We start from the raw sequence: 27,108 nt of genomic DNA, 5'->3' as shown, positions 1-27,108 counted from the left end.
ATATGTATATTCATATACATATATATTGATTTATCCATGTTTTAACTTTTAGGCCTAGATGGACTTTTCGGCCTTTTGAAGAAAGATTAGGAAGAGAGTCTAGAAATGAAATTTTAAGATAAAAGTTAAGGCCTAATTATTTATAAGTGTTTTTCGGCTGAAGTTTTGTTGGATGAATGGACAATTTGTTTTAATTATGTTTTAAGGCTGAAAATAAAGTTTTGTTGGATGAAAGGACAATTTGTTTTAATTATGCTTTAAGGCTAAAAATATTTTTATGTCCGAGAAGATGACTGAACATCATAATAGAGAAGTACAAGCCTAAAACATGGAAGAATGTCATGCTAGACCAAAATGGAATTTTTTTTTATTTTTTGGGAAAGAAATCAAATTGGAGCAGAAGTCTAGTTCTATTCTATATTTGATGGGGGAATATTACTGGCTCGGAATTTTGGGGATGAGAATTGTAGCCTCAGTGAAATTGCATGTGCAAAGAGTTCTAGCACTATTAGGATTGGAGATCATAAAAGTTATATAAAAGATTAGAAATCAGATGTGGTCTCTATACGGACATGTAGACATACATATATTCTCTGGACAGAAATCAACATTCAAGCATTCTAAGTTTCCAGATTTTCTAGACTTTCAAATTTTTCAACTTGTTATTCGTTATTTTAGCTGAATTTTGTTTTTGTAGTTCTTTTAATTGTTAAGGTAATAAACGCACTCGTTAGAAATTAATTATAAATTTTTGAGTGCAATCATTTGTTTAGAAATTGGATTTGCATATTATTTTTATTTTTTTATAATTTAAAGATGGCGTACGGTTAAGGACTGATTGTTGACCTAAAATAATCAATACATATTAATATGTTGTTTATTTCCATTTCAAGTAAGAAACCATAGTCCCCAACTTGTTATTTGCATATATGTTATCTCTCAAAATGAAATGCAATTTATTGAAGTCTTGTTTGTATCCATGAAGTACATGAGGAAAACCTATACAAGTAGATAATATTGAATCTTCTTTAATTTATGTCATATACAAGTAGATAATATTGAATCTTCTTTAATTTATGTCATCAAAACACACACACACACACATATATATATATATATATATATATATATATATATATATATATATATATATATATATATATATATATATATATATAATTTATTTATAGTGCATATGTTTATATATTTTTATTATAGATTATTGACGACGATTTTTGAATAAATTATCGTTAATACTATCATACAAAAGATGAGTATTGATAATAATTTGTTCAAAAACTATATTGAAGTCCGCACCGTAAAATTTCCTTATATATATAATATTATAGAAAATAATAATTTAGTAGACTATAATTCATTTTTATTTATTTAAAGATAAAATTGATAAATCATATATAACAATATTAATTTAATTTTACCTTTTAATACTAAAATCCTAATAAGGAAAATGAACTCTTTAATGTAAGTTAATTAAATTCTTACATAGTGTTCAACTAACACTAAGATTTTTCTTTTAGAAAAATTGAAAATTTTATATATTTTCTTTTTTACTATATATAATTTTGTATCACATCAATATATTATATTATAAAATGAATTAGATAACATATAAACTTGATAACATATGATGTTGAATCGTATTTATGTGGAATTTAATTAATCTAAATCCGATCCGTTAATTTTTTTATGTGAAAATATATAAACTTGAATCCATATAACTTTGCTTTGAATTAAAAAAAAAAAAAGAAAAAAAAATTAGAATGGTCCAAAATCTAATGTTTGATTCTTTAAAAAAATACTGTTTGTATTTTTTTTTATAAAGTTATCCATTCCAATTCACTCTCCATGCAATTCACTCTCCATGCTCTTTCCTGTAACTCTCTCTCTCTCTTTCTCAATATTACAATTCATCTTTTTCCTCTTACTATCTCTCTCCGCTCTCTCCCAATTTTATGCAAGATCCACAGTATTTGAAAATTATTGATTTTTTTTTTTTCCCTCTTGCAAATTGTTCAACCAAAACACAAGAAACCTTGCATTTTTTCCCAAATTTTTTTTTTCCTTTTAGTTTGTCCTACACACATTTTTTTTTTTTTTTTTCCTCCCACATTTTCTAAACTCCAAACGCAGACTTTAGGCTTATGCCAGCAACCATCATAAAGTGTAGGACAAGTGAGGATTGTTGAGTGAGGTGCATCGTAAGGCAGAGGACTTAGTGATGGGGCCCACCACGATCTGGCCTTTTGGTTAGGGCATATAAACACCAGTCCTTAAAATACACTTTTACGAGATTGGTCGGTCTGTATGCAAAGTAAAAGAATGTTTATACAACGGACCCCAATTATTCTCTACAATTTACCCCATTTTAATTATTAGCCATCACCTCCACTCACAGCAATCCACAGGTCCACTAATATCTTCACAAAACGCGACGAACCACTAGGAAATGTCGTCTTTCCAGAAAAAAAATAAAATATATATATATATATATGTGTCGGATTTTCACAGAATATTTTATTTCATCTTTTTGTTAAATAGTTTCGTGCTTTAATTAGTAGTCTGTCAACTTACTTTTTAGGTTGGTTGAGACGTTTAAGTTCTAAGGCCCTTTCGACATAACCAGGTCTATTAACGAGTGGGTTGACACATAAGGGAGTAAATACGATTTAACAGAAGTTCTTATGTAATTAATTTCAGAGTTATAAAATTTTCAATTAATTTATAGTTGTTTGGTACTTCAGCAAAGAATTTTATGGCTGTTTTGTAATGTTTAGGTTTATTGTTTTTTATTTTTTGCTTTTTGTATTTGTTTTTCTTTTTAGGATGTACGACTATAAAACACTACATGATAAACATTTCTGAATGGATTTTTTATTACAAGTTTGGGAAGATTTTTCAGTCAGTTCGAAGTTTGAACCTAAATCTAAGGGTTTACTATCAATTTGTTTAAGTCAGATATGAAATACTATAATTAAATTATGACCCAAAACTTCCACTCTTTCTGCACCAGCTGGTATCTTCACCCAATAAGACATTTTTGAAAGGGTTATATATATATATATATATATACTTACTTTTGTCACAGAGAGCTGTCCTTTTAGTATTATGCATATTGAATGTATGTTACGGAAAGCTTTTGTCATATGTCATGTTGCGTGATGTGGAATGCATACATTACAAAGAGGATCACATCCTCATCCTCTCCACAGCAAAATTGAATATATATAATCAAATTTAAATTACTTTGTTATTGTTGAAATTAACTTTCAAACTTTCATTTTTATCTATTTAATTATATTTATTGATCATCAATTAATTTTTTTAAAATAAAATTTTAATATATTATTAAATTTATATTTAATTTTTTTAATTTTTAATTTTAATATTTGATAAGATGAAAAGTTAATAAAAAAAATTTGATATTAAAACTCTCATGAATATGACTTTATATATATATATATTATATTATATTGTAGCTAGGTGAGAAATGTAATCATCATTCAAACCATCTTATTGAATTTTTCCCAAAAAAAAAAAAAGAAAAAAAATTATTTAAAAAATAAAAGAATATAAAAAATATAGAGCATTGGCCAGTTACAAACACGTCCACGAAAACCTTTTACAAAATACTAAAAACATTAACCTCATCAAGTCAAAGTTAGCTTTTCAAATTCAATCCAACGTTTTACTTTTGTAACTTATTGCTCTGCTTTCAGAAGAAAGTTTGAATTTTTTTTTTCTTTTTTTTCTTTTTCAAGTCAAATCCTAACTACCACAAAAATTATTTTACAATTAGTAATACTTCACGACAAGTTATAAACAATACATAATAATACAAAAAATTTAAAAATCAACTGGTAAAGTGGGTCATAATTTTTTTTTTTTGCCCCCGAATACCCATACCTCAAATATCAAAAAAGGAGAATTTCTTATTTGTTAGTATTTTATTTTTAATTTGCTATTGGTGTTTATAAAATTTATTTATTAAATGATATGCTATAAAATATTATTGTTTGATTTCTTAACATAATTTAAATATGAAAAAGTAAACATTTAGATGCATAAATAAATTAAAATAATAAACCAATTAAATGTTACCATCTTATTTGGTTAATATTTTGGTAAATATACATATATATATATATATATATATTTTTTATATACATTTACAAAAAAGTAAAATAGAATAAAAACTACAAAACTTGCTTGTTTACTCTTTTTTTATTTTATGCACTTACGGTTTAGCTAGTAAGGATCTTTTTTTTTTTTTTTTGTTGGGAGGCAAAACTAAATTTATTACAATTTAGAAGGAGAGAATTTCGTAGGTAAATGATTTTAACTTTGGATTTAAACGTTTAACTCTAAATTTAAAAATGTACTATAAATGATTTTACCAGTATACGGTATACCAAGCCGAAAAATATAAAATAAAAAAATGTGTGTGTATACGGTAAATGATTTTATTTAACCAAATCCCATTTTCTTCAAAAATTTAAAAAATAAAATAAAATAAAACCAAATACATACTTTATATGTTTTCAGAGACCAACCCACATTTCAAACAAGACAAATATATAAATGTGTGTGTATATATATATATATAAATATATAAATATATTTATAAATGAATACTATCAATGTAAATATTATTGTTCTTAATCAAGTTTGGTTGCTAAAGACAATAAGAAAATATGTTCAAGAAATTGATTAATTCAATAGTTTGGTACTCAATTATGGATAAATTCAATAGTTTTGTAGTCATTAGGGTTAATATAATTGGCAAGCTGACATACCATAAATGACAAAACATAGAGATGCTATGCTTCTACGAAACTTCCCCAAAACAAGCCACGTTAGAAACACATGTGACTGAGTGTCTATTACTGCATAGAAAGATATAAAGTAAAACCAAACTTGACATTTCAGAATCAAACCATGTGTTGTCTATCCTCTCTGCCTACCACTCTCTCACCGTACCTCCTGTTTTGCATGTCTATTCATGCCTGCTCATGTACATCTCTGTGGACACCACCAAACTTTCTGACAATTTTCCTCTAACTTACGGACTTTTGCGTAGGTAGCCACAAATCAGAGATCATATGGTACCAACCAGAATTAGCCTAAACCATCCACCACAGTTATCCTTATCTTGTTAAGCATAAAGCTCTAGTTTGGGCTACCACGTTATGCTGGCCCTTTCTGGAGTTAAAACCCATAAACCCCAAAAGCAAGATAAAGAAATAAATAAATAAACGGGAGAATTTTTATTATTTACATTCAATCTTTGGACGGATTTTTTAGCTCCAGATCTGATCAAATCGATAATTTAGAGATTAAAACCAATAGTCATTATCATCTGCCTATCCCCCAAGGGAATAAGAAAAGGAAGAATAAGACTTACAAATTGATCAAAATGAAATTCGTGTTAAGTTTGGCATATCAAATCCGGCAGGGCTCTAAGCTCAACCTTGTCCAAAATCAACTCAAAATTTAAATACACACCTATATATTACACTTAATTTACCAAATTTTATTTACATATTTCTCCCAAAATATATACTTGAATAAGTTAATTAAAGAGGAGGATTAAGCTGCATGGCAGTTTTAAGTACTTTCCAATTGCAGTTCAGTTGATTAACAGATTAATACCATAATGCAACTACAAAAATTGTAGGACCAAAATTGCTATTATTTGACATTTGAGGATGGCATTAACCTTCAAGCACATAGATGTAGCTATTGTGTTATAAATTACTAACCACGGTTCGGGCAAACATTCGCGAAGTGCGCTGGGTCACCACAAACGAAGCACCTTCTACCAGATACTGGATCACCGGTTGCTGACACAAAAGTTACAGAAGCAGCATTTGGTGCAGCCCGGGCAACTCTGCGAGTGCCACCACCACCACTATTCCTGCTGGAATTAGATGATGAGATAGTGTTGTTTGCACGAATGCTTCTACCTCCAGTGCCACTGTTAAGGCTATCCTCCCATCTGCATAAGAAACCACAAGATTTTTTATAACTTGTTACCAGGCAGAAGTTTTCATGTAGGTCCTCACTTGCTGTTGGATAGAAATATGCACCATAATTTACGGTAATGGTCCAAGAAGTTTTTGTCCCACTCCATAACGTGTGTGCCTAAACATTTTCAAGCGTACCCTTAAATAGGACAGGCATTAAAACAAATTTAAACGAATGTCCTTTTAACAATGTGTAAATTTTTTTGGCACCCATATACAGGCACTTTTTGTAGCAAAATCCTAATAGTTTTGTGAGAATGTTTCTGTTCCATTGGAGATGGAAACTTCAAGCTCCTTCGTTTGGCTCTTCACAAAAGCTTATTATATTAAGGCTTCACAAAGGGAAGCTGTAGTACATCACATGAAACATGCCATGTAGGAGCTCATTTCCAGTGCTCTCGGGAACACAGTAGATTTTTTCATCATGTAGGCGCCATCCTCTTATCTTTCCTTATAAAGGGGAAAAATGCTGTAAGGTTCACTGTTTGATTCGTTTCACTGTGATTATAATCACCATGATTATCCTTTACAGCCTGAATAAATGGTGAATAAGATAGCCTTGACAAATACAGAAATACACTGACCAACTAAAACAGGTAAGTCTTTCAGCCACATTGCCCCGCCCTAATTGATTTAGTAGAACAATCATTTTGTAACAAAGATGTCATAAACAAATTACATATGGAAAAAAGAACAGGGACAAGAGAAATGAAGTACAAAAGAGAATAACTCAATCGGATCTATCACAAGAACCAGAAAAAGGAAATAAAAGTAGGCTCCATAGTCCCTAGTTTGAATGTTTGACAGCTCTTTCAACTATGTTAATTAAGAAAAAGAAGAAATATGCAATTTAAATTTTCGAGTACTTACACAAAGAAGTTGCACTCCTTTAACTGACATGAGTAGAACTTTCTTCCTCTGTTATTTGCTGTGTTAGCAGTTCGCAAAGGACAGGGCGCTCCACAAGAATTACATGGAATTGATAATTCTCCTGCATATTACATACAATGGTAGAACATAAATTAGTTTTGCTTTCCGTGGATCATGATTGGCAACAAAATAAATACTGAAATCATCAAGCACAATCATAATCTTCAAGGTCAAAATTCTCAGATGATCATCAATTCATGACTTCGCCTTAGTAGGTCACAAAAATGTAAACAAGCATCTCCTTGTACAACCAAAATGCTGTGGCAGGAAACACAATCTATCCCAGCAAATACTCATATCATAAAAAATTGAGCAAAACATTAGTCATGAATCTGAATCTGCTTGAGGACCCAAGGAAACATGTCATATTAATATAATAATAGCCATTTAATATACAACCAAGCAGTAATCCAAACTTATTAATATAATAATAGCCATTTAATACACAACCAAGCAGTAATCCAAAACTGAACACTTCTTGCTTCCATTTTACACTCGTGTGTACTACACTACTACTTTACAGAGAGATGAGTTGAACTTGGAGTGAAGGGAATATGCTTCTTCGAGAAGGTACAAACACAGAGGGTAAAATGTGCTTCAAGACAAGAAAAAGAAAGAAAGCAAAAAGTGAGGGGTTCATAAAGTAATTCAAACCTTGAAAACAAAATGTCAATTTAAAACTGTTATCTACTCTTTGTTTTTACTGTATAAGCTTCACATGCATAGTTAGACCTATTTCCTAAAAACTGAAACTTTTGGAAACAGTGGCAACTTAATATTTTATTAGAGTTATGTTATCTGAAGGATCTTGTCTTCGAATCTTGCTATCCCTCTTTCATTTAATTAATTATTCTGCCCATGTAAGGTCCAACTTTCATCCTCTATAAATGGGTGGGCTTACATGTGAAGGAAAGTGTATGTGCAAGCTTTGATATACCTAATTGGACACACTCCCTAACAACATAAACTTTTGGGAGGAGTGGCAACTTAACATGATAAAATTGAAGAAACTAATTAGAAGGGGAGGAAGAAGGGATGGGTAAGGAGAGAACAAAGCAATTCAATAATGATTTTCTTCTCTGATTTAAGTTGCTAGCAAATAATTGACAGATATCATGATGGCTTCATGTAGTCATTTTCCAAATCCAGACATGCTAAGAAGAGGCCAAACCTAGTAACCAATTTTCTAAAGAGAATTTAAAAATGAATTGTAAATACTTTCAAGATGCTCTTTAAACAAATGCAAAAAAATAACGTCAGGGTTGGACTCACTTCCTATTATAAGATTAGAATATATAAAAGTCATAATAAATATTGAATTTTAGCAGTAATCCCACTCTGTACATTGATTCCGCAGCAAGACATACCACTTTGGGTGGCTGAAGACTGGGAAGGGCAATTAATTGAAGAATGCCCTAATTGATGGCAGTATATGCAAACACTCTGTGTGTTATTGTTTTGTCCATTCATTCCACGAGACCTTGCACTTTGAGGGCCCGAAAACTGGGAAGGGCAACCACTTGAAGAATGCCCTGTTTGATGGCAGTATATGCAAGCACCCTGCCTCATGTTGCTCCGTTGAACACTACCAGACACCACAGGTGTTGCTCTCCCTCTTGCTGGAGAACAATTAAGATGATAATCAGACTGTCAGAAGATAGTTTGTAGCAACACAAGAAACAGGAGAAAAAAAAAAAAAAAAAAAGAAGAAGAATACTAGGACAGTTTCTTTCTCACTCTCTCCAAGACAGCATGCTTTTTTTTTTTTTTTTTTTTTTTTCTTCTTTTCTTTGTCTTTTATTTTAGATGGGAGAGGATGTGCAGGGTACTTAGTCTTGTTTTTCTTTTCCTTAAGCCTGGTCTAAAATTTAAACTTTCCTCATTGTAAACTCTATCTGGTATTTCGATTTCCACATGTCACATAAAAGACAAAACAGAGATGATATGAAAGTGATATATTAATTCAAAATCCAGCTAAGATTACTAAATAATATAAAAAGTTGAATCAACAATAACCACAGCAATCAATCTGATAAAAACAAACAAATAAATGAAATGACAACTTCAACATGTTCATGTAAATCTGATATAACATAACAGGTTCCTTTAGAAAAATAAAAAAATAAAATCTTAACATACTAATGCAGTTACTGAAGGCATTCAAACCTGATGTGCGCGAACCAGTTCCACAAATTTCAATTAACTCTCTAAGAGTCTCATCACAGCCACCGATGCAACCTGATCGTGAATACGTGCAAAATTTAAGTGTTCATTCAAACTACAGATTAACCAACTCAAAAATTTGAATGTACATGCATCATGCAAGCAAATGTCACTGACTGTAAGTCTTGTTGTCTATAGAAATCTTGGTAAAAGTGAGAGAAAAGGCAAACATTTGTTTGAAATATAGTACTTTTTCAATCAAACTTTAGCAATTGCTAAACCATGAAAAATATATTTGTCTTGTACTCATAAACATCATTAAATAGAGCATAGATGATAAAAGATCTACAACATAAAGTGTGTTTACAATGCACATGATAAAAAGTATGATCTTTAACATTCAACTAAATAACCTTAGGTCACACTAAACAGATGTAAAACACCTTAAGTGATACTAATTAGAACTAGCTCCAAATCAACTGTGATAACTAACCAAAGAGAAAAAAAAAATTATTATATTTCTCTGCATGATTGAATAAAATACAGTGTACTGAAGCCAGTTTATGTCTATTAGTCCTTAATATACAAAAATACAACTCAAAATAAAGAAATGGATGTTGTGGGAGATAAAAATTAATAAATAAAAAGAGATCATAAAGGGCTCACAGATTATGGTTATAAGTCTTAACAAAAACGAGGACATCTAATAACCAGTCACAAGTTTGCAACATTAATGAAAAACTTTGAACAATAAATCTATAATGACTGTTTTATCTTGGCAGCAGTAACCAACTGCAAAATTAACTTTACAAGAATCCCAATATTACCATGGAAATTGTGCTTACCCAAATGGATAGAATTGTAATCTAATGGTATTTCCAGCCGGCGAAATGTAAATTGAATCTTACGGACAGGACCTAAAAAAGAATGGCAAAAATAAAACCAGATAAGATATCCCAGACATGAAGGCACACGTGTTACTAGTAAATGGTGCAAGTAACACTGCAGAAAGTTAGTTTGCAGGGAGTTTGAGGTGATGTACCCAAGTCAGACAAAACAAAAGGCACACAAAGGGAGATCATGAATTAAATGAGGAAAAGTATGTGAAAGTGCCAGCAATTCTACAGTCCAGGATTTACACCATCCAAATAAATACCATGTAATCATATTTGAGCCAAAAGGGAAGTAAAGAAAGCCTTGTGCCAATTTTTTGTCACGTGGTCAAAATCCCAGCCTAAACAGCCCCACTTGAGGTTAATATGTCACTGATGTGACAGTAAAAGTACTTGTAATTGAATTTCTTTTATAATATTGTTATCCACTATATATATATGTACCATATACCATGATATATATTTTACACAAATGCTGTAAAATGTATAAGTTGAATTACTATGCTATGCACACAGTAGAAGATTAATTGTCCGGTGCTGTTACTCGTCTAATGATGGGAAACATTGCTCATGTTGTGGCGAGCTACATCACTATGGAGGGAGATGTTTCTACATGGACAACAAACATACAGAAAAGCCCCGATGGACATAAATCTTCCCAACAAACTTTTTCTCATTTTCCAACAGAATATATTCTCTTTTCTCATTAGAAAACACGAACTATCTTAAGCATGGTTGTCACAACGCGTATCAGAATTTGTATTGTTTTGCTAAAAAGGTTTATCATGTATCCTAATGTATCGTGTATCGTGTATCGCATAAAAATTATAATATCAATATAAATAATATATTTCATACATTAAACCTAATTTTTGATATAGTCCTTACTAGATATTAGCTGATTATTTTTTCATAAAAGTAAATGTTGGTACTTTACAATTAAGTTTTGTAAAAAGTGTTGGGAGTTAGATACATAACAGTGAATAAAGGATAGTCACATGAATATTTGTTTGATCAAGTCAGCCAAAAGGTGTACTACACTCATATAAGCAAGAAAGAGATTGATACAATCTAGGAAAACTAAGAGATAAATACAATCTAGACTGGATTACTGAAAAACCAAGACTAGAACCCAATGGAAAAAACAAGATACCATTGAAACATAAAGAAAGATGTACAAAACGAATATCAAGAATTTGAAATACCCATGGCAGAATCCAGAATCTGAAAAGGAAAAGTAAAATCTACCCAGAAATAAAGAAATACAATATCGAAATAGTGGAAAAAGATGATGAGGTAAAAAACAAAGAAAATCTCCATATATATTGAAGATTCACGGAGGACTAAATGTTGTGTCTGCAGTAACAGACTAGAAGTAACTACATTTCAGTAGATCAAAACTAGACAAGTTGATGTTAATTTGATCATAAAAATCAGTAAAAATAACCTGGATTACAAGAGTTGCAAACATTGGTTGTTACAACTGCTTCTGATACAGATCCAGGAAGCCATACAACATTCCTACACTGAAAAGGTGTAACAAATAGGTGTTACAAACATGGTAACTCAAGCGACAACGGATAACATGACAAAGGCAAATTGAAGCAGCATCAACTTTAAAATTTCAGATAGAAAAATGAAAACCCAAAATATATATATATATATATATATAATATTAAAAATTGGCAATGAAGTGGATTAAATTTCTTTTCACCTTCAAATGAGCCACCTGATGATTTCACCAAGTAACGATACTAATGTAGTGGAAGAAAAAAATTTGAGTGATGCCATGATCGAGGAAAGAGATAAAACAAAAAGATAAAGAGGAAACTATAAAAAGCATAATTGGGAAGAACCTTGCTTGAACAAAAGATCAAATAGACACAGGTTGGCAGAATATATCTAACCTTATTTGGTTCATGAACGAGAGAGATCTATAATGCAACCATCTAGATATTTAACCAATTAGCATTTTAGGGATAAGAAAGTGGATATAGAAGATCAGAAAGAAGATGTTTCATCAAGAAGTTGAAAAAAGTGCTTGTTTAGTAATGTGTGTCTCCCAAAACTATGCTCATGCTTACAAATGCAGAGGCATTTTTGCTTTATCCTATGGTCACTTCTTCCTGTGGAAAATAAGGTAATATTTCTATAATCTTGACTTATAATTAGTCTTTCAAAAGTATTCAGTTCAAAACAATTGTAAATAAAACCATAGACTGCGTCAATCGATGAGTAGCTTCACCATCCAACTTACCCATTGTGGTTTAATAAACTGTTTAATTTTCTTAAATTAAAAATAACAGATTTTAAGGATGAAATGGGATTTACAAAAGAGAAATATATAAACCAACCTGTGGAAATCCCAGGCATCCAACCATGAAATTGCCATCCTGCATAAACGAAGCACAACAGTTTGAAAAGAAAAATAAAATAATAGTAAATAAAATAAAACAAAAGCACTCATAAAGAATTTGTATATATAGCGATTACTATAAATGAACTAATTACTAGAATCTAGATTGCTATGAATCACAACCTATAAAAGAAAGAAAAAGAAACCACATCCCTGTATGCATAATTGACTATAAAAATAACTCTTCAAAGATTCAGTTCTCAGTATGCATATTAGATTAAAAAATGTTAATTAAATATGAAATTAATTGATACAGACATAGATCCAGCGAAAGTACAACTAAAAATACAACCTCAGTAAAATATAATTAATTTGTGTTACATCATGAAACATTTTTACAAACCACCAAGTTCTATTTTTTATTAACATCTTGATAAGATCTACTGTCTTGTGGATATAATTCAAATTCCTTCCAGACGGAAAACGCAGCAATGTAATGCCTCAAAATTAAATTAAACTAATACATCTCATGCGGCAATAAGTAGGAACAAATACAATAAAACCAAGCTTCAGGAAATATGCAGTAAAAGCCATTCTACAGAGCAGCAGAAGTACTTTTCAGATGTTCTAAAAGCTGCAGTGTATGGGGCATCGAATGCTCGTTGATTTTGAATCAAAGGTCAAAAAATGAAAAGGCAACCATCAAAATGGGGTTACCTGGACTTGAACAAAGAAAGACTCCTAGATAACATCGAGGAACTATCAAGGATACTCACAGATCATAAAAGAAAAGGGGCAAGAAATATGGAAGACCGATATTATCACCAGAAAGTGAGAACAAAAAATATAAATATTTAGCTGATTAGTCCATTTGAAAGTACAACAATAAAATACATAAGCGACTTTGAATCAAGATATTTATATGGACTTAACAAGACAATTGAATTAATTTTAAAGTAAAACATTACTAGTAAGAAATTTGAATAAGGGAAATCTATTACATAAATCATTACCCGGTTTTTCCTAAGGACCATATCGGATTCCAGGCAAAGTCCACAAGGCCGAACAACTTCTCCAGATGTATGTTGCTCATCTCCAATGGATCTATTAGATCTGAATAAAAGATGGAGAACCTATAAAGATGCTGAAAAACAGCCTGTTTGGCCAATTGGTTTTAAAACAGTTTTCTGCTCTACAAAATAGAAAACTGTTTTTAAAACAAAAATAAACCGGTTTGGCCATCAATTTTCAAAAACAGTTTTAGAAAACAATAAAATAATGCTTTCTGTTGTCTGTTTTTTAGATTAAAAACTGTTTTCAAACACTACTGACCAAACATCTCTTATTTTCATGAAACAAATAAAAACAGTTTTCTATTTTCTATTTTTAAAATAATATTTTGAGAACTGAAAATAGAAAACATGGCCAAACAGGGGATATTGTGTGCAAGATTGGGGTAGGCAAAAACTAACCTTTCAAAGAAAATTGCCATGGCTTCGAAGAGTTTAACTTTGTTCAACCTTGCCTGCGAATGTCCAGAATATAATAATTTGTAGTCACCATATCCATACACATATACAAACATATATAACAGATCTACATACACAAAAATATTATATATATGCATGTAGATGTTACGTGTAAACTATTATTATGCATATTAATGAAAGAGAAATTTTATAATCTTCTGACTTGGTTCTTAGAAGATGTGTGCATGCTCTAATCATTTATATGTTCTCTCTCTCTCTCTCTCTCTCTCTCTCTCTCTCTCTCTCTCTCTCTCACACACACACACACACACACACACACACTAACATTCAAGATGGCATCAAAGCAAAACCCCTAATTAGGACTCTAGCCAGCAGCTCTCAAACTTAGAGCTACCGTTCTTGTTCCCTCTAACCAAATATTGTTCTTTTCCCTTTTGTCAAAATGTAGCTCTTATGTTGCACAATAATGAAATCAACGAATCCTCAAAAAAAGAAAAAAGAAAAAAAAAAAGAGGGGGAGTTGCTAACCTAAAAAACCAATTTCAAGAAAGAACATTAGGCCTCTGTGGTTGCTTTTACATGCTTAGTTTCACAAACTCAAGAAAACAAGTTTACAATGATACATACTCAATCAAGCAAATTAAATTAATAGCAGAACGTCACAGAAAACTCAATAGATACAAACTTACATCCAAGAAACACGCTTTCATCTGCTGCAAGCAAGTTTCTAAAACTTCAGCTTTCCTCTTTGCACCTTCACTAACTGCTTTCATGTCCCTTTCCATTACAGCTCTGAGGTATGGTTTCCATAGTTTGTATCTGAAAAAAGCAAAACTATTCCAACTTTACCAATATAACTTGTGAAAATCAAACAATAAAATAAAAAGATATGTTGAACTAATAATATAAAATATATACATCAGTAACTAAAATTTTTTTAGTATTTATATACCAAGGCATCAAAAATCATGTGAGCTACCCATGTCTAAAAAATGGCATAAAATAGTTACCATCTCCAAACCATTAAGATGTTTCCAACACTGAATTGTAGACCAGAAACTTCATGCTCATAACCATATAAAAATAAAAACAATAACAATAACATGATGTTTCCAGTTGTTGCTCTCTCCCAAGCTTTTGCATAAATACTAGAAGCCACTGCTTGTTTTTAAAATCCATCAACAGGTTCCTTCATACTTTTGAAACTCAATAATTCGTCCTCTTATTATTATTACCATTATTTTTATAAGAAACAACCTTTCATTGATAGGAAATCAAGAATAATTGGTCCTCTTTATTGCTGGCTACAATTTGTTTCAAATTACAAACTAAAACATTTTATTTTGACAATAGGGAAATCAACTGACAAACTTTCAAAGTATTGGTGACTTCCTGTAACTACACCATGCAATGAATGATGTCATCATAATCATCATTATCTACTGGTATTATTGTGTTATAATTGTTATATTATATATTTATTTATTTTAGCATTAATTATTGTCCTTTTTATTATTACCATTATTTTTATTATTTCTGATTACTAATTTATATAAAGAGCCTTTTCCAGGAGTAAGTTTGTCAAATTAGTCAATCCCAAATCTCTTTTAGTCCATACAAACATACCTAATGAGTTTTACTCGGTATACGTTGTATGGGTTAACCACACTAAATACAAAAACAGTTTGATTGTCTTAGTGCCTATAGACCCTTTGATATACTGACCTCAGGATTGTGCTAATTTAGCATATTTCAATACTTATACAAACCAATACGGTGGGCAAATATTACACAAAAATATAAGAGCATCCATGTTTCAATATAACGTAGATATATGTTGTATTATATATATTTAAGTACATATATAAAGCAGACATTGCATGAAAACATACACACTAACACGCACTCATGACACCAACCTATCTTCTTCTTTCAGGAAAAATAACTGTGTCTAAAGGAAAAGTGCCACCAAATTAATATGATTTCAGGTCACACATTTATTAGAAACTTTTCATGGTGGTTGAGACAATAATCAATAATAGGTTGAAAAGTTGCATATAAAATGGATACTTACCCCATGTCATCATATCCCATAACCAGTGCCTCACCCTGAAATCATATCAATCAATCAATAAAGATTCAAAGTGACTTTCAGTTAGGACACAATAGAGAAACGGTTTCATATCCCTCCACTTTGCCTAGTTTTGAGTCGCTTATAATTGTAATTATGAAAGGATATTTTTGAGCTTTGTGGGTCAGTTAATTATTCCTCCGCAGTCATGTATTTAAAACAATAAGATTATAAATTACATCATGTGCTTCCGACCCTAGAAAATCATACACATTAGAACATCCTTATACTTGATCATGATATAATCTCATAAAGATCTCATGTCAACTAGTTAGCTCTGGTGTATGGACAAAGTAAACTTCTGAGAAGGTTCTTAGGCAATGCAACGGCAAAAGGCCTACTAAAAGAGATCAAAACCCAGGTACTGCTGAAACTCAACAACTTTTTTTTCTTAATTTCAAAAATGACAATTCAATTTTTCAATCAAATGCTTTTAACTGACTCAAGTGCCAAGGTTAAGGATTTCCATGCTTTGCAATTTGTATAGATTTAGTCAAATATCTAATTTAGGTATCTAGTCTATAATCTACCTTAGCAATAGATCTAAATCAGGCAAATTATTTGTTACAAAGAATCCAATTTTAGATTTATGTGATCTAATAGATGTCAAGTGCCTCTTCAAAATTAGGGGGGAAAAAAAAGAAAAAGAAAAAACCACCTAGCCAAACTAGATCGGTCAAAAAGAATATATAAGTTTAGAAAACTAAATAAATTCAAAAAATTAACTCTTCTCTCACATCTCTCTCTTAACCTTTCTATCTGTCCCTTCACCCTAAGCTCAACAAGACATGAAGTAGGAATTCAAAGGTGACGCCTAAAGTAAAGAATAAGGAGAAGAAAATTAAACATAAAATGGTGCTTAGAAGGACAAGAAGATGATTAAACGTAAGCTGAAAATAATAGCAAGAAAATTTCCATTATAAGTAATAGCAGCAAGAGTAAACGTACAAGATTGGTTGGTGAGAAACGAGTGTTTGCATCTTTAGTTGCATAAAATCGGTCAAGCAGCTTTTTTATGTGATCATGCATAGTTGCATCCGTCCCAATGCCCTCCTAGAATATGAATAAAGAGAGAGGAAATTAAGTAAACCTTTACCCTTAACTCATCACATTATAAGAAACTACTCAATGGAGAAATAAAAATGATGAATAAATGTCAAACTAATCGAAAAAGAGTATCTGTTTTATCACCTTGTCCATACAAGTCAGCAAATCCGCTTCACTTAAAAGTGGTGGAGGCCTAGTGACTCCTGAATCAAGAGTCAGTGTAGTTGGAACAAACTGCAAGAATAATAAATAGATAAATAAATGCACAAAATTTGCCCTTTTATCATTATGAGATGCTTCAACAAACTCAAATGAACATTTACTCCAGGTTGAAAACATTAAACTTGTATTGAAGTTAATATGTCTTATTTCTTTTGAAAGGTGGGAGGACTTACTATGTTATACAATAACTCAACCAACTTCATTTAAACGTAAGTAATAGTTTCAATTATATTTCAGACTTTCTTTGAAATTCCACCATTTCACCATGCTGTCCGAAAAACTGCATCATGCTATTAGTACTCAATACTTCATATTATCAAAAATCCTAACTTAATTTGTCACTGCAAGGATCCATGGCTAAAGGGTGGGTAACTTCCAAACGAAAAACAAGACTAATGAAAGCTGCATCAGAAATCTCAAATCCATACCCATAATTGTTGTGGGAAATGGTTCTTCCAACTACATATAATGAGTCACCTCAGTGGAACAATTCATTTCAATGGACTTTATTGCAAATAACATTTTAGAGTCTCGAGTCACCTCAGTGGAACAATTCATTTCCAATGGACTTTATTGCAGATAACATTTTAGAGTCTCAATACAGGACTTTTTATGGCAAAACTCAAATAACCATAATGCTATACCAGGCTGATTATAAACTTAGCATTTGCAAGAAACAACACCTGAAAATCATGGATACCACTAAGAAGAAATTTTGCCAAAATCTTCAAGAGAAAAATTCATACCAAACACAGTATGAGAAATCCTAAGGAACAACCCAATCAAATTTTTAAAGCAGGCCAATCATGAAAGTTATTAGAGACCATTATAAAGTGTTGGATATATTTTCCAACCATGAATTACCAGAAGTTGCGCGAAACTCCAAATTCTGTAATATATTGACACAGTACTTGATAAAAACGCACAATGCAAGCACCTCTTATTCTCTTCAGGCATATATCTAGCAATTAAATCAATTAATTTAATTCTAAAAAGGATATATGTCATAATAGGTTAAAATTCATCTATGCTATAAGACAAAGAAATGACTTGTTAAATAAGTAACAGAATACAACTGACATACAGGTAAGTATAAAACCAAAAATCAACTCCAATTTGAAGTTAAATGCAATGCATACTTTGATGGTTAGGAGCACACCTGTTGTCCAACGACATATGTTGGTATCAATGAACCTCCCCATGATTCAAAACGATAAACATCTAAGTAATTTTTCTGGTAAAAGGAGAAGCAAGTAAGTCCAATATAAAAAAAAAAAAAAAATCATAATATCAAACTTAATGTGAAATTAACATCTAGAGGTGTTTTAGAAGAAAAATAAACACAAGTCAGAACTCACGTATTGTGTATTATATCTTAATTGAAATAAGCAGAGCAAGATAGATTTCACCCTTGAGATGCTGTTACATTGCTTCCATCAAAAGCTTCTCCAAATGTTTATATCAACCAATCAGGGGAAAAAAAAAAAAAAATTCTCTCTTATTTTTGTGGAAAACCTAGAGGTAAATTTAAAGCCTCAAGAGGTCTTAGGTAGCGAGATTGCTTTTCTACTTTTCCATCTATAACAGACTCAAAGGTGTTTTGGTAAGAACATATATCTACCACAATTAAAACTGCATCAACAGTAAGATTTGTAGATACAACAAGTATAGCATTAGATGGAAAATAAGTGATTTAGCAAAAAGATCAACAGCGCAGGTTGCAGGCTTTTGATGATTACAGAAGTAAGGAATGAATTGAGACATGGAATGCACATAATTATCATCCCTATTAAAAACCTGAATTTCACCATAATCATCGTCAACATATTTAAAGTTAGAAATACTTGATATGTTAAAATTCATTTCACCATTAGATTCATAAAGTTGATCGACTTAGTGCGTTTTATTGGCTAAAAGCACTTCCAACAGAAGAGGGGGAAAAACACATTACACGGTGTTTGGTAGAAAAAATAGAAGTGCTTTTTTTATATTAGAAAGGCACTTGGAATACTATTTTGAAGAAGCACATTAGGTGCTCCAAAACAGGCACTGCTTCTTGCTTTAATTAAAATATTAAATGCTCAAAATTTTGCTTTTTAATTTTTATAATTTTCAACCAAACACATAATAGGTTTTTGGTGAAGTGCTCCTTGACAAAAGCACTATGGATGAAAAGCACTATAACATAAAACCATTTCTACAAACACACTACAAAACACACATGAAGGCATTGAGTAAAGGCTTAAATAAATTTAGGAAAACAGGACTTTAAGTGTTGTACAAATGATGCAAGATGGAAACAAGAAATTGTTGCAAAATGGAAACAACCTTTTGGAAACTTATAAAGGGAGAGGAAAACAAGATTCTAAAGCCCAAACTTTGATTTGGAATGATCGAGGACGAAGATGGGCTTATTTACCTTTCAAGGATCCCAGTAGCCTTAGTCTAATTTAGTTTCCTTATTTAATCAGAGTTATTTTATTATTTTAGTTTCCTTATGTTTTTAGGAACTTTTATTAGTTAGTTTCCTTATTCAATTAGGTTTCTTATTATTTTAGTTTCCTTATGTTGTTAGGTGGATTCATTATAAATAGGGATTTGTATAACCTATGATATAGTTAATAATAATACAAGTATTTTTTTTTTTTCTGAGATTATTTGCTCTGGTTTTGTGTGATGCAAACCAAAGCTAGGATGCCTAGTGAAAAGAACAAAACTAGGTGTGATGCCAAGGGATTTTAAGAGTGATTCCTAAAATTGTACTAGTGTGATAATAGAGCATTATCTTATAATTTCCTTTCTCCCCCCCTTCTATACCTGTCCTACATCAACAAAACTCAAACAGTGAAACAAAAGGATCAATAAACCGGTATGTAAGATTCTTAAGAAGAAATTCAAGCAAAATAAAAATGTGTTGGCAGAACTACGTTATGGAGCAGATGTGAGAGATCACAACCAAAATCTTAGAAATGGCAATTCTATTCTATCCTCAACATGTATATCGAGGGAAGGACTAAGATTATTAGGCTGTAGAATTTGAAAAATTGATTCACAAGAAGAATATATCATCAGGTTGTGGATGGATGACAAACATTACATTTGGTAAAATTCAACCAAATAGTAAAAGGTTACAGTTTCTCCAAAAGTTGTATTTAAGACTGCCAATACTATCTGCCTAAAATTAGATTGTTACATAGAAATCCACAAAGAAATGAGAACAATTTTGCACTTCAATAGTAAAGAAAAATTTTAGACAAATGAAAACTCACCGCTATTATTTCCCTCCCTGATGCAGCAAACAATTCACCAGCAATATCAATTTCAACAGTAGTTTCAGCCCCAACAGCTGGCTGTGAGACACATGCCAAGAAATGGCGAACAACCAACTCATACAATCTCTGTCAGAAATAAGTTATAACATTATGTTCAAGAGAGGAAGAAAAACAGTAAGCGATCTAAACTAGGACACAAATAGTTTACTAAAGATTTGTAGTTGTCAAGAAAACAACATTTCAACAATGTCGAAAACACCTACAAGGTGATCTTGACTCCATCCTGCTTCTCCAGCAGAGAATTTTGTCGGATGAATGGGTGGATGGGCCTTGTCATCATGTCCACCATTACCAGGGTTTCTCCAAAGTCCAGAACCAGGGTCCAATAATCTCTGTGCATATGGTCCCCAGACTGGATGCCCTTGTTGTTCCAAAACAATTGCCTGCATCAAATCAAAGTGAATGTTGAAGTACTTGACAAAAGCTATAAGCATCATAAAAGAAAGTGAAAACTGATAACAACAAACAGAGCTATAAACAACATTACATTCAGTGAAAATTCAGCTATATTCTGACAAGCACAACCCCTGCCAACATGTAATAAAGTGATAAACAGAAGAGTTTACTGATGAATCAAATAAACAAGTGGAGACAATAATGAGTATGAATCCCAAAAGATCATAGCATCACGTTTGGTAAGAATCCAGCTATATTCTGCAGAGGTAGTTTTGTTCATATCCAATCAATCTTCCAAACTTCTTATATAATATTTTGAAGGAAGCAGCAAGAGAGCAAAATACCATCAAGATGCATGGTAATAGCCTTGTTTTTGGTGGCATGTATTGAATAATTTTTTCAAAAAAAAATAACAAGAGGATGTTGATATCCTTTGGCAGAGAAATAAGTTTCTGCTTCTGTGAGGGCATCAATCTTATTTACAGAGATTGCATTTAAAGTACCAGAAAAATGTTGTTTAGTTTGGTCTAGGTTTTCTTTGTTAAGTGTATCCTCACTGTTTTTGTACTTGATCTTGATCTATTAAGTTGGACAGCCAGCCCCACCTTTTTATGTTCTGTAACTTCTCTACTAAATTTGTTCATTATCAAAAAAATAAATAAATAAATAAAAAATGTTTGTACTCTCAGTGTCAAGTTTTAACAGAATTAGAAGGCCATTAGAAGCAAATGAGTCCATGCACTTCAAAAGAAGATATAATCCAACCAGAAGGAAATCAAAGCAAGTTAAAACAATATTTTATATTTTAAAGTAAATTCATACTTAAGATTTGGTTGTTCCTGTTCAATTTTTTTTTTTTTCCCCTCTAAAACCTCAGAAAAAAGGTCTCATAAAAGGTTTCATATATACAGGTTTTAATATATTTATTAATCTAACATTGTTTTATTTCAAAGAGTTGTTTTGTATATTTCCATTTCATTCTAAAAATACTCTCACTATTTATTCTCTCTTCATTTCAATCGCTTCATGTCTTCTAATACTTACTTCATTCCTTTATCTATTCTATAACTATCATTCAACGTTATTTGCTAAAACTGTTGTAAAAAAATAATAAACTCTTTGGGATTGTAATGGTACATGGAAATTTCAAGAACTATTTATTGTGAACTAAAGAGGTTACCAACATGCAAATTAGTCCTCTCAGAAAAGCTGTCAGTCTCCGTGCGAGGATAACTGATGAACCCAGCTTGATAAAGATCTTCTGCCACCTATACACCAAAAGTGAACAAGCCTCAAGCTAGGAATTTAATTTAAATTGCTCAACCATTAAGACTGTATCAGCTATGATGTCTAAAAAATTAGCTTTTTTAAGTAATTGGATATTTTCAAAAGCAATAGTAATACATAATGGCAATTTCTTACTGCCACATTTTTCCCCCTTGCAGCCAGTGGGCGGAGCGAAGGGAGGCAGATATTGAGATTGAAAAAGGAAAAATAATGATGACCTATTATTTACACTAAAAATTAGCATAAACAACCTACATTACCTATGCCATACATCCAAAGACAAATTACGAAGAATCTCCAGCAACTGCAAAGCCATTTATTATATAGATTATAGTCTGGCCCCCACAAGAAATTAATTTCTGCCTCCACCATATATGGTAATTGAGTTCCAAAGTTCCATGCACTAATTGAACTTTAAGGCAACTGAACCACAAGTCAATTATGACTGAAAATTGATTATATTTTGCCACAGCTAACTTGGTCTTTTAAGACAATAGCTAGGCAGAAGTTTATATTTTTATCCACTTTTGCTTTAAAGCAAATAAGCAGACACATTTGTGAAATGCATTATGAATGATGCAACCGACTTAGACTAAGAAATGTACGAAAGAATGTTTTCAGTCCAATTACTCACTTTCATGGTGTGTTCAGAGCTCATCCGGAAGTATCGTGAAGCCCGCTTTTCAAGTTCAACAGTATTCAGGGGATAGGGAGGATACTTCAGTTTCTCCTGCTTTTTAACCTTTGTGACCTGAATGCAATTGAAAATATTAAAAGCATAATAATGCAACAGGAATATTGAAAATGTAACCTTTGAGCATCACTCACTGTTGCATTGGGTTCCTGAACACACATCTCATAGACTACAACAGCACATGTGTAATCAAACAAATGGCCACGCCTACAAAATTATAAATATCATCAAACTAACTTTGAGGCTCCCAAAGTTTTAAAAAAGAAGAAAGTTATAAAGCAATGTCTTTGGAGTTTACATCCAACTGAATGAAGCAAATCCTTCATCTGATTTATATGAACAGTTGATTGTCCAAAATTCTTCCGGCACATATGACTGTACTTCCCAGTAACGTTCGACAATAAAGCCAAGTGTAGGGAACTGTAATGGAAAAGGAGGTTGAAAAATGATGCATAAGCATCTCATACTTTTGAAATTGAGATCAACTTTTTCATTAGTGTACACCAATGATATACCTGACAAGGACCATAACTTAGAACTAGATTTCTGTCATCTGTAGCAGCATCAATAACAAATGCATCTCTCAACAACATAGTTTGAAACCTGGTGAAAGAAGCACCAATCCGAAGATCTATTTCCTACATCCGGAAAGTATACATAAATAAACAAAATTTAATCCCACGACAATGGAATGGTAGGAAAATTATAAAAAAAAAAAAAAGCGGCAGAATCACAATGGAAGAAATAGCAAAATATGAGTTGAGGAAAGGTACTGACTTGTCTAGCATCTACTGCATCAGCAAACCCCTTATTCGGCTGAACCAGGTTCTGTGCAGCAGCATGGATTTCCCTGAAAACCATTGAAAAATTATATTAAAAAAAAAAATCAGAAATATCAAGAAATACTCCACTTGAAACATACATAATATAAATAATATATAATTTTTCTATGATGGGCATCAATGCCTGGATTATGGTGAGGCTTTCATGCCTATCGTAGAATTAGTGTAAATTATATGCTATATGCATAAGATAAGAGAGAACCTATCAATCAATGCAGAGAAACGAGCTCTCTTAATAGTAAGATGCCGATTAACAGCGGTACAAACTTGTATAACTTCAAATGCAATATTCTCTCCTTCTCTATCACAATCAAGCCACAGCACAAGCCACTGACACTTCCTAGCTTCCTCCTCTAACGTTCTCTTTATATCAGTCTTGTCCTAAATTACACATAACACGAATAAGCAACAGTAAAATTCAGTATAACATCCACATATATTTATACATATATACATATACATGTATAGTTAATATACAGACAGAAATGAGTGAAATGAGAGCGACCTGGGGGACGAACTTGCGGACAGGAGCGTGGAAGAGATCGGCAGGGTCGCAGGAGTGCCATTTGCGGAAGCGGTCTTCGAATTCGACCTCCATAAGGTGGCCGGTGACAGAGGTGAGGAGCATGAGAGAAGGTTGGCCGTTGATGGAGTAATTGAACTCGAAGATCTTGTTGTAGCGAGACCGACCTTCCCTGATTCGGAGGCCTTGATTCCCAGATAGAATGGTGGCCACCGACTTCGCCACCGACGGTTTCTCCGCCACGTTCAGAACTCTGATGCTCCGGCCACCACCCGACATCGCTCGCTCAGCCTAGGGCTTTTTGCTGAGGTGTGGACTGTGGATATATTAGATCAAAAGGAGGATTTTGTTTTCCCGCCCAAAACCTCCCACATGGATATTTTGGGAGATAAATTTTTTATTTTTTATTTTTTTAACTGGACTAGGAATTATTATTATTATTATTTTTTAGGTGAATTAGGAATTAGGGATAAATACAATCAGATTCCCTCTTTTATTAGTTAATCAATTTTTATCAATTGTCCTTAATTCAAAATTTGACTTATTTTAAAGGCAATGGTAATTTATTAATTATTGTACTCTCTATGATTAATAACAATTATCCGAGCAATCTTGATTTATTTAGCACACTTCTTTTTTTCTTTTTTCTTTTTAAATTATTATATATTTGAAATATTTGAAATGACAAGCCTGTATTTAGAAAAGATGACATATTGTTAAAATATTTTACCCAAAGTTTAAAATATCTGATATTTTTTTAAATTTTTTTCGATATTTCTATTTTTTGAAGAGGTTGATATAAAATTTAGATTCGACATGGAAATTAATAAAACTTCTTTAATATCCATGGAAATTTTTGAAATTTCACGAATATTTCCATAAAATATCTACATAAACTCCTTAATAATTTGGTTAAAAAATTTATAATTTTCATGTAAATTTCCAAAATTTTCATAAAATTTCCATGGAAATTTCAAAAATATATATGAAATTTTTTTTAAAAAAAAATTCATAAATATTATTGAAGAAGACAATTCATAATTTTTTTAAAAATTCATAAATTTTATTTTTTATTTTCTTTTAAGAAGAAGATAATATATCATTCAATTATATCAATCAACCAAATACTCTCCATGAATTTCTTATACCATGGGGTATCTTACAATAGTATTATATAGTTTTAAAATTAAAAAATTATTTTTTTTGTTAGAGAATCTTAGTACATTATTATATAGTTTTGAAAAAATATTTTTATGCTAGAGAAAAAATATTTTTATGCTAGAGAATCTTAGTACATTATTATAGAGTTTTGAAATTAAAAAATATTCTTCATAAATGTGTGTTTGACCATTGCTTGGGCACTTTTTTGTCTCTATATATTACACTTGCTTGTCCATTTTCTTATTTTTGCATAATTTCACGTGTCTTTTATATTAGTATATCATTATATAGTTTTGAAATTAAAAAAATATTCTTTATAAATGTGTGTTTGACCATTGCTTGGACACTTTCTTGCCTCTATATATTATACTTGCTTGTTCACTCTCTTGTCTTTGCATAATTTCACGTGTCTTTTATATTAGTACATCATTATGTAGTTTTGAAATTAAAAAATATTCTTCATAAATGTGTGTTTGGCCATTGCTTGGGCACTTTCTTGTCTCTATATACTACACTTGGTTGTCCACTCTCTTATCTTTGCATAATTTCACGTGTCTTTTATATTTTACCAGAGCCAATACATATTCTTCATGAGTCATGAGTGTGCTTTTGATTATAAAATATTCCATGAAAAAAAAAATTCACATTATTATTTTATTTAAAGAGCAAGTTTGATACTTTGTTCTTAACATTTTTTCTTATACATATTTTCGGTTCTCACAAAATTTCAAGTTCTTTCATACAATTTCTTTGGGTATCCTTTTTACAGGTTAGTTTATTTATTTTAAAAAAAAATAGGTTTATATTTACTTTTATACTTTAAGATCTAAATTCTTTAATTCACTTGTATTATTGTTATTTGAATTATTAATTGTAAGCTAATTAATTATATATGGTGAAAATGTAACATGTATATATGTATAGATATATATATATATATATTTTTTTTTTATATGTAGTAATCATAAATGATTAGATTTACAATGATTAGAAAATAAATCTTATACATATATATATATATATATATATGTCGGCTAGAATATACATTGTTAAAGTATATTAAATTTGCCTAAATATATTGGTTATTTTTTTTTTTGCTTTGAAATTATTGGTTATTTCTTTATGTAGTGTTTTGTCCCTTTTCCAATTGTAAACATCTATACTCAAGGCATTGGAGATCTGTAAGGAATCATTTTCGTACCAGGTACATTAATTAAAAACGAATTATTTAATTTCAAAGATCTTGATTTTTTTGTTATACTAAATTATTTTTCATAGTTATAAGAAAATATTTTAATCAAATATCTCTATCCAATTCCGATCAAAAATTCAAATATATATATATATATATATATATTCATAGACAAATATTAAAATTGTTATTGTTACTAGTACTGTTACTCTTATTATTATTATTATGATAGGATAATGGCTAGTGGAGGAAGCAAACTTGATCCTGCATGGGAACATGGTTTTCCAATTGAAGGTAATAAAAGTGGAACAATATGAAAATATTGTTATCGCATGATGAAGAGTGGTGGAGTAACACGATTAAAATACCACCTTAGTGGTATTGATCCTTCACACAATGTATAAC

At 31.1% G+C, this 27,108-nt stretch overlaps 1 protein-coding gene across 1 annotated transcript; it reads right to left on the bottom strand.

Moving 5' to 3' along the window:
- Positions 1 to 5,414: 5,414 nt before the first annotated feature.
- On the bottom strand, positions 5,415 to 24,704 carry LOC107407342 (DNA topoisomerase 3-alpha). Its single transcript, XM_048479740.2, has 24 exons — positions 24,333 to 24,704; positions 24,030 to 24,208; positions 23,763 to 23,835; positions 23,501 to 23,623; positions 23,284 to 23,405; positions 23,120 to 23,192; positions 22,926 to 23,042; positions 22,189 to 22,272; positions 20,812 to 20,991; positions 20,546 to 20,674; positions 18,436 to 18,510; positions 17,199 to 17,288; positions 16,956 to 17,060; positions 15,951 to 15,985; positions 14,566 to 14,695; positions 13,859 to 13,911; positions 13,400 to 13,499; positions 12,385 to 12,423; positions 11,478 to 11,556; positions 9,983 to 10,054; positions 9,141 to 9,212; positions 8,342 to 8,593; positions 6,915 to 7,035; positions 5,415 to 6,016 (listed from the first exon to the last, which is right to left on the bottom strand). Exons 1-24 carry the CDS (start codon positions 24,627 to 24,629, stop codon positions 5,776 to 5,778), a joined length of 2,841 nt encoding a protein of 946 aa, XP_048335697.2. The 5' UTR covers positions 24,630 to 24,704; the 3' UTR covers positions 5,415 to 5,775.
- Positions 24,705 to 27,108: the final 2,404 nt, after the last annotated feature.

Source organism: Ziziphus jujuba, chromosome 7, assembly GCF_031755915.1.
Source record: "Ziziphus jujuba cultivar Dongzao chromosome 7, ASM3175591v1".
NCBI lineage: Eukaryota > Viridiplantae > Streptophyta > Magnoliopsida > Rosales > Rhamnaceae > Ziziphus > Ziziphus jujuba.
The sequence above is the reverse complement of the archived record's forward strand: the minus strand, read 5'-3'. Positions and strand labels throughout refer to the sequence as shown.

Bases quoted from the DNA above. Each gene is read 5' to 3' on its own strand.
- LOC107407342 (XM_048479740.2), bottom strand. From the start codon at position 24,629: ATGTCGGGTGGTGGCCGGAGCATCAGAGTTCTGAACGTGGCGGAGAAA. The intron at 20,675-20,811 runs GTAGGTGTTTTC...TATTTCTGACAG, and splicing joins GATGGAGTCAAGATCACCTT to AGATTGTATGAGTTGGTTGT. The intron at 18,511-20,545 runs GTGAGTTTTCAT...TCCTTTTACCAG, and splicing joins CAGGGAGGGAAATAATAGCG to AAAAATTACTTAGATGTTTA.